The 8,875-nt window shown below is 38.5% G+C and overlaps 1 protein-coding gene across 1 annotated transcript in view; it reads left to right on the top strand.

The window, feature by feature from the left end:
- LOC149803040 (uncharacterized) overlaps positions 1 to 8,875 on the top strand; it is a 64,034-nt gene that overhangs the window by 43,479 nt on the left and 11,680 nt on the right. The window contains exon 2 of the mRNA XM_089952593.1: positions 465 to 526. Coding sequence (XP_089808719.1) covers positions 465 to 526 — 62 coding nt within the window. The remainder of the gene's footprint in view (positions 1 to 464; positions 527 to 8,875) is intronic.

Genomic DNA, 8,875 nt, shown 5'->3' with positions numbered 1-8,875 from the left:
GTATTTGTCTGAAACACCCCGTGTCACAACGGAAAGCTTTAATTTCTTGTAGATATTTTAATGAACTGCATTGTTTATTGTTAAAAAAAGGAGCATGTAAACAACTTGTACATGCACCAGATATTTATTTAAAATAATAATAATAATAATAATAATAATAATAAGAGTATGAAAGAGGACAGTCTACCTCAGTCGTGGTATCGGGGGGGGGGGGGAATAAAGCAAGAATCCCATCCACACTGCATTTAAAAATTTCGACATCACATACACACGAACGCACGCACACACACAGTTGTTAAAAAGGAATGATTTCTCGTCTGTCCACATTAATTACATGTTAAAACTGAAACAAAGCTTGATAATTTATTATTTTGGTAAACTGAAGTGATATACAGTGGAAGTACGTATACTTTTGTGTTTATCTGGAAGCAGTCGATGTAATTTGTGTTTGTTTGCTTTTGCAGCAATACCATACTGGTTTCATGCCGCGGACACCGGGAAGATACCAAAGCAAGAAAATGTTCTGGTAAGGTACTTTGATTGGAATGCTGACGAGTGACAAGAAGAACAAAAAATAATCATAAAATGTTAAATACATGTACAATCGTCAACTTTTGATACGCCGCCGTAAGGATGAGCGCATTATGTTAGTCCGTCTGTCTGTCTGTCTGGTGTAGGCATAATAACTTGAGATGTTCAATTATATACACTTACCAAACTTTGTGGGGCCCCGAGTGGCCGAGTGGTCTAAAGCGCTCACCGTTCCGGATCACTGCCATCTCACCTCTGTCTGCGTGGGTTCGAGTCCAAGGCTCGGCTAGCGTGGGCATGTGGGAAAGCCTGCCAGTAGCTTCTCGTGGGTCGGTGGTTCTTCCTTGGGTTTTCCAGGGTTCTTCCTCCACCAGTTATACTGGCCGCCATGTATAGCCTATCTTGTGCTGAAAAATGGCGTTAAACCCTAGAACAACAACAACCAAACTTTGTAACTAGCTTGTACTAGGGATCAGGAAGAACCCTGTTGAATTTGAGATTTAGGTCACTAACTAAGAGAAGAAAAATGGGTTCGGTATAATAGTAGGCTCGAATTTTACCACCTTCTGCAGTTGCGAAACTTTGTGGATGGTTTGCACTTCGGGGAAGAAATATCAAGTCAGCTTCGGGGTAAGTTGGTCAAGGTCAATGTGACCCCCCCGCACACACAAAAGAGGTGACCATTAGGCGGGAATAACTCTGCAGTTTTGACTTGAATGTCCTCAGTTAATCATGGAGACATAAGATCACCTTTATAAATATGCATTAATCTAATACACTACTTTTCGAACTCATCTAATCGTTTTTCACATTACCTCACCAGGTCGAAAAGTCAATTATGGCACCGTATCCGCGCATAGTCACGAGATGATCGTGCACCTAATTGAATAAGCTTCTTGCCACCACAAAGGCCTTGTTTCTCAACATATTTTGATTGAGTTAGCATGAACAATTATATCATCAAGGTCTTGGATCGGTTTGGATTACTATTTATAGCACCTGTGGCATGTCAAGAGATCCAGTTTTATCAATTTCATATTGAAATCATGTACATATGTGTACACACGGTACAGTGCATTCAATTACTTGCCAGTTTTTATTAGAGGAAAGTATGTTAAGTAGCAGATGATAAAGACTATATATTTGAAGTATAGTTTTTGGCTTATGTAAAGTTCTTTCCCCTTTCAGACAAAAAATAAAACAGAAAAATTAATTTTAGAATATAAAATGCATAAATTTCAAAGCACAGGCTATAAACAAAACTAACAAAGGTATGAACAAAACTAAAATAAAATGTTAGGTATTATAACGAATGATTTGTAATTTCAGCTGAAGAAAAATATAAAAAGGCTCATAACAAGTTACAAGCTAAGTTGATAATAGTAGTATATGGGGGCACCCTATCCTCAGTGGAAATCCCAGTCAAAAGGGTCATGAGCAACTCTAGCCTCAAGGGTTTTTGAAAGGTCGTGGGTAACTCTAGCCTCAAGGGTTTTTGAAAGGCTGTGAGCATCTCTGGCGTCAGTGGGAATTTAACATGGAGAATATCGGGCCTGTATACGGACAAGGGGATGGATTGAGTTTGTATAGGGACAAGGGGAATTGAACATAAGGATGTATAGTGACAATGGAAATTGAACATTGGGTGGTGTCATGGGGTTTATAGGGCCAAAACATTTTATAGGGTGAAATGTATTTGTAGGGACAAAAGGTTGATAGGGACAAACATAGACATACAGAAACAAACAAAGCGTCAATGGAAAACCCAGTCGAACAGGTTGTGGGCCACTATAGTGTCAAGGGTTATTGAAAGGTTGTGGGCCACTATAGTGTCAAGGGGAATTGAACATGGGGAAATTGAATGGACCACTTTGGCGTCAAGGAGAAATGAACATAGTGATGTAGAGTGATAATGGATTGGGACAGTCTAGCGACAGTGGGAATTTAACATCGGGACCGGCACTTTGGGGACAATGGGACCCTAACATGGGAATATTGGGCCTGTATAGGGACTAAAAACATTGGGTTTGTATAGTGACAATATAAATGATGACGTCACGGTACTGGACATTGGCAACAATGTCCGCCAGGCTTTATATAAAGTTATATGCCCCTCTCCATCCAAAGAAATACTCACAGACAGACAGAGACTCCAATAAGAAATGCCTATTGTATGGGTACAAAACATTTACTCAAATATACACATGGGCTCTATGGCCTGTGCTCTGGTCAAAGCACTATCCATTTAATATATAAAAATTTGGACACGGAACAATCCTATTCACAAGTTAGCTATTTCTTGATTCTATAAACTACTTTAAAAATTAAAGTTCATTCCTTTAAAAGAACCATATACAACGTATGTGCATTTCATAAAAGAATGACATTTTTCAAACTACAATTAATGTCCATTTTTGAGAAAAAGCTAAAACAAGAAACAAACGTTCAAATAGGACAAACTTCTTGTTTTTCTTTTTATCAGTCACATAGGTTTTTTAAATCTGGTCAGCTGTCACTTGTGTCCAGCGTAGATGTTTCCAGTCACGTACTCCCTTTCATCTGTAGATCTGTTGGTATATCCATCATACTAGGTGCACTTATCGATAAGCAGATCAATGGCAGTTATTGTCTTCTTTCCATGGAGGTACAACGTATGCCATATGGATGGTCACTTTTTCATTGGTGATGTCAGCTGTTTCTCTCATATTCTGCACGTCTTCAATAGCCCTCAATCGTTTGGAAGACGTTAATTCTGCAGTTGTACTAAACCAGAGACATACATGAGAGTTAAAACTGTCGTGATACATGGATAGGCTCAAACAACCTCGATCTTTGACTCGACACTGACGTTTGAGTTCCTCTAAAAGTGAGTCAAATAAGTCCGTGATGAAACCTGCTGCTTCCTTGGCTGGAACATCAGACGCAAAGTCTTTAAATTTCATCGTGTAGGTGTAAGTTGTCATCCTAAATTTTCTTAAAGTCGCTGTCATTAGGATGATAAAATACTCCTTTAGGTCTACTGAATCATTTTTCTTCTTGGACGCACTTTGCTGTGACGGTATGGTGGTGAAAGAGGTCAATGTTGTTTGTTCCTTCTCTTTTTTCATCTGCGTAGAGTGATTCATCTTTCTCGACGATCTTCCTTGCAATAAAATGTCATTCTTGGAAGTCATTCCTATTTATACTAGGTGATATCAACGTGTCCATAAGTAAAATTCGTGTAGTCTGGAAGTCCCACTGGTTGCACATAGTTTTCCATGATGTTATTAAATTAACAACTTAGATTTGGTTCTGCATTGGTGATATGATCGTGAGGCGCAGCATTGCCCTCAAATTTTCTCTCGCTTGATACTTGCTGTGTGAAAGGATTCATCTTTCTCGCTTGATCTTTGTAGTTACAATGAACTATCAGTCTTAGATGTTCAATCCTTTTTATATGCTGACCAGTATTGATGTCTCTGTATTGCAAAGTGAAGCGGTTGGGAAGCTGCACTCACTTCTAGTACACGATTTGATACACTTTTTCCAAAGGTCGACTGACGATTTGGTGTGTGGGTAAACATACAATCATGTGCGGTTCGTAGGTGGTCATTTTAAAGTTTCCATCCTGTCCAGACTGCAAAGCTTCTTTCAGCATGCGAATGTTCACCTCGCCACTCGACTGGTGCGATAATTGAGTCATTCCTTTCACTTTACATCCTGTGTGCACTTCTTATTGTTTGTCTCGGTATTCGTAGCCGTTATTTTTAGGACTGCCACTAGCAAAACTTAGAATCTTGTCGTCAGAGTGCTTGTCCTTCCAGGCTTCTGAACGGTCTCCTTCTATGTGAGGGTGACGTTGAACCAGGCGATCGATGAAGATGCAACCGTCTGTGCGCTGACAAGTTGGGAAATGCACTCGTTGTTATCCTTCATCAAGACAGGGTTCAGAGGCCAAACATCCTGAACATTTCGATCTACAATGCTTGTGTTGCTCTCGATTGTTATAGCCATAGTTACATTTCTCACAGTAATAACTATATCCCAGGAATCTGGCAATACGGGTAATGGCATTGAAATGTTCATCATGATAATAGACGTGAATGTATTCTCCATCTTTGAAATTTTTGCCCCGAAACAACAGAGGTCTGCGCACTTCTTGAGGATGCACTTTCAACATGTAGCGTGGAGCCAAGACGTGCTGCCATTTTTGCATTTCAGGAATGCCACAGGGTGTCTTTGGATAGCCCTGCTTGCTGTAACACGAGTTCCGCTTCACTTCGTTGTTTGGTTTGGTCCAATTGTCGAATAGTTTTCCAGGCCCTTTTCCATTCTGCCGTGTCGCTCTTGTCGGAATAAGTTCGTCCCACCACGATGGCATGGGCGAAACACATCTTGTCTCGAGGGTTGTTAATTTGGACGAGGCTGGTTTTGGTACTACGAAGGTCGTTCACCAATAACAACTTTTTGCGTCTGGTCCCTTGGGAAACAGACACGTGGTCATGAACAATGTCGCTTTTCCATAGGTGATGTGAAACTTGTCATTGGATTGTTGCATGTGTTGAATCTTGTTGTTGACTTTGGAAAGTGTTAATTCTGCTGGGCTGCTAAACTTGATCCAAACGGGGGACTTCAGACTGTCATGATGAATGGGAAGTCTCAAGCGATTGTCTTCCTTGGCTTCACATTCTCGTTTCACTGTGATTAACAAAGAATCCCACACCTCGGCGATGAACCCTTCTGCTTTCTCCAATGGTACGTTGGACTTGAAATCTTTAAACTTCACCGTGTACATGTAAGCCGTAGCTCAAAATGTTCCATACGAGTGCAGTTCCATCTCTCGAATGTGGTAGTACTTTTCAGGGTTTACTGGTGGCAGACTTTGGTTTGGAATAGGCTCTTTCGGTCTGGTCGCAGACGTGGAAGGTGTTGGTTCAGGTTCGTTCATGTCTTCGATTTGAGCGAACACTTCTTTTCGTGTGTGAGGCGATACATCACGTTGCCGCCTCTTACCTTCTTCTTCTCGCTCACTGAAATCGTGCAACCGTTTCATCTCGAATGCTGATTCAGAAATGATTTAACCAAGTTCGTTCTCTCTGTATATACCCACTCTACCACTTGTTGTGACAATGATTATATATTTCACAAGGGCAAGCGAGAGCCCAACAGAGAGGAACCCCAGGCTGACTTATGCCAACGGCAGTGGTGTGTCTTAAACATATCATGCATCTTGATGACCCTTCGATTCAAACCCTACCACGAAAGAAAAAAGTTGCACAAACAAAATCCCCAGACAGCTGGTGTCCTCAGGAGATCTAGAGACATTACTGTGCCGTTTGGACACGTGCATTATACAGAAAACTATGCTATTCGGCAACGATGTCTTCATCTCGCAGTCACTTCTACTTTGTCGTTGACCACGATGTCTACCAATCCTGTTTTAACACACGTTTTTTCTTCATTTGATATTCTTCTTTAAATACTAAATCCATTTTAAAAAGAACTACTCTTTTTCGACAGCAGCGACGGCATCTCCTCCTGCTGTTAGCACTGTTGTTGCACCTACAAATTTGATCTTTCCTTATACCAAAGTATGAGACAGCTCAGGTAAGTTGTGAAGTTTAGTGGATGTATCTAAACAACAACTGTCAAGCCCTTACATTCCTCTTCTGTTTGTGATATTAACTTGTGATACTTCACATTTTCTAAAGTCGAAATGTTTACAAGCCGTACAAAATATATATGACTTTGGCTTTTGACACTTGCACAGACTCTTCACTTTACAAGTGTCGAGAAAAATGTAAATCTAATTGTTACCATTTTCCGAAACATGCACACACTTGCAACGTGACCAGAAATCTGTACTTCTTTATTCGTGGATATCCCACATAGATGTACTTAGAGCTGATTAAGAGTGTTAGGATTATCCCCTCATTTTTTTTCAGAAATATCAAAGCTTTTATGTGTATTTTCCCATCTTCCACCCTTTATTAGTGATTTAGGTATGTTCCCTAAAAACGAAAGTAATTTTGAAAAAAATGAATTTTGAATTCAAGTTTCTTACTCTTTATATTTTTTTTAAGTTGTTGGTGTATGGCAGATTACATTCGCATACCTTCTCGAAGTGAGAGGTATTTCTACACGTCATTTTGCCTTTGTTAAATTTGGTTTTGTTGGTTAGTCATCGTTAATCTTTGATTATATTATTTGGTGAATTTCTTTTTACAGAAGATTTAATTTCTTTTTATAGAAGATTTAAGGTTTTCTTTGTTGTTACGGTATTTATGTTGTTTAGACTTGCTACAAAAGAAAATGTACATAGCAAAGTGCTTAAGTTTGTTCAGTTTTTTCTTTCAAGCTCTACAAAAGGTACCATGTTTCTCTTGAAAGAGATTGAAACTCTAAGTTACGTGGACGTGAAGGAAAACTTACCTTTCATAGTACAGTTTGCTGTCGTTGTGTTCGTTCCAATCATGATTGCTTTATATCTTTGTATTTTAGAGGTCATATTTCTTCTTATGTAAATACATGTATCAATGGACAGGCAGCTTGGGTCCTCATCCTTGAGGTTCACTGAACTTTAGCTTCTTTACTTTACACATCCCAAATTCAATAGTTTCATGGGGAAAAAAAAAAAAAAACTGACGCCCAGTACTGTAACACTTCTGTCTCTGTTGATGTGAGTATGTCAAATGGTTGAGTGAGATTAGAAAAGTTTGTCAGTTTCAAAATGCAAACCAATATTGTGGCCGTTCAATATTTGATGCGGTAAGAAGAAATGATACAATACACAACAGAGGGATTGTAAGTTCACACCCCAGTGTGTCTGCACTGCAATGGTAACAATGCAAGAGCATTGGCATTATTTTGCCACACTACCTTAGAACAAACAATGCATCAATCATCATAAACAATTTCATTGGCTATACTTATTTTCTTACCACATTTGCTCTGAATAGACTTCAGTAACTCTTCGCACAGTGACGAGATCAGATGTATTTTTTTTTCTGTGGCTGGCTGCTACACTGCTTGCCCTGAATTTAAAACTGATTAATGTGTTACTCATTGTAAATGACTTCATTGGCTAACCAATATTTTCCACCGCCTCAGCTTCAAATTGGTTTCAGCTGTTATTCGCATGGTGAGTAGATCAGACGTGTTTTTCTGTACCTGACCACAAATCACTTCACAAACAATAAAACTAACACATCAACAATCATGCCATGGGCGACTCAAGGAAATTATGTCAGCCTGTTTGGATGTACTATTCTGTGGTCACTTTTTAATCACATGTGTCTTCAGTTCACTCTTGTGATATTTTTTTAATGGTGTATTTTTTCTATGGATGTGATTATCAAAGTGGAATAAGTGTTTCTTTGAAATTTTCATAAGGAAAATATACAATAAAAACAAACATACGTGTCATGATATTTTTTAAAGTAGGAATAACATTCTCCCTGTCATTGTAGTTTTCACTGACATCCTAATGGAATATGTTCCCGTTTGAAGATACTTCTCCAAATTGTGATCAGTAGTCACAATAATTATGCGAGCTGTTTCGTTTGTCATGTAATTTTTTTCCCAAAGTTTACACTCTGAAAAAGTGTAGAATGATTTTTTCCTTCCATCAGTAACTCTTAGGATGAAATAAAAGCTTGAGTTTGTACAATTCAGGTATCTTAACTTTATCATATTTTGGTACTGCAATATGTCACAGATTTTTGTTTTCTTCTTCTAACATTAGATTTACTGTTTTTCAGAAAAGAAACAATCACACCGCTATTTCAAGAATGATGCAAGTGGCATTGCACTGTATAATCCTGCCTATGGTTAACTCTAGGCAAAACAAATAAATGATTGTTTAATCAATGAAAGCTGTTTAAATAAGGTTTGAAATATTTGGTCAAATAAAGTCCGACAGTTGCTAGTATAGCCATATTAAAGTGCCTGAAACATTTTGTCATTTAAATGTTATCATGTGCACTATTTTATGTAATTTCACATATTCATATCCATTATGAACAAATTATTTTAAATATATATTTACTTTTAGCTTTTAATAACAAAATATGCTTTCCTCCTGAAACACTTCCAGATTTCATAACCAAGAGCAAAGAAATGTACAACCTTAAAAAATATCCTGAAAAAGCAATAGATGAGTTAGGCTGGTCAGATGGTGGGATTCAAACCCACAACCTTCTCATCATGATTACAACACCTTAACCAAGAACAAAGAAAAACTTGACCTTTAAAAATATTCTGAAAAACTTAATAGTTAATCCAGGCTAATCGGATGCTGGGAACTGACCCTACAACCAACCTTCCACGTCATGACTCCAGGGGCTAGGACCCAGTGAAGAAAGCA

Source organism: Sinohyriopsis cumingii, chromosome 3 (genome assembly GCF_028554795.1).
Source record: "Sinohyriopsis cumingii isolate HCF-2022 chromosome 3, ASM2855479v2, whole genome shotgun sequence".
NCBI classification, from domain to species: Eukaryota; Metazoa; Mollusca; class Bivalvia; order Unionida; family Unionidae; genus Sinohyriopsis; species Sinohyriopsis cumingii.
This window is presented reverse-complemented; position numbering and strand designations above follow the sequence as displayed.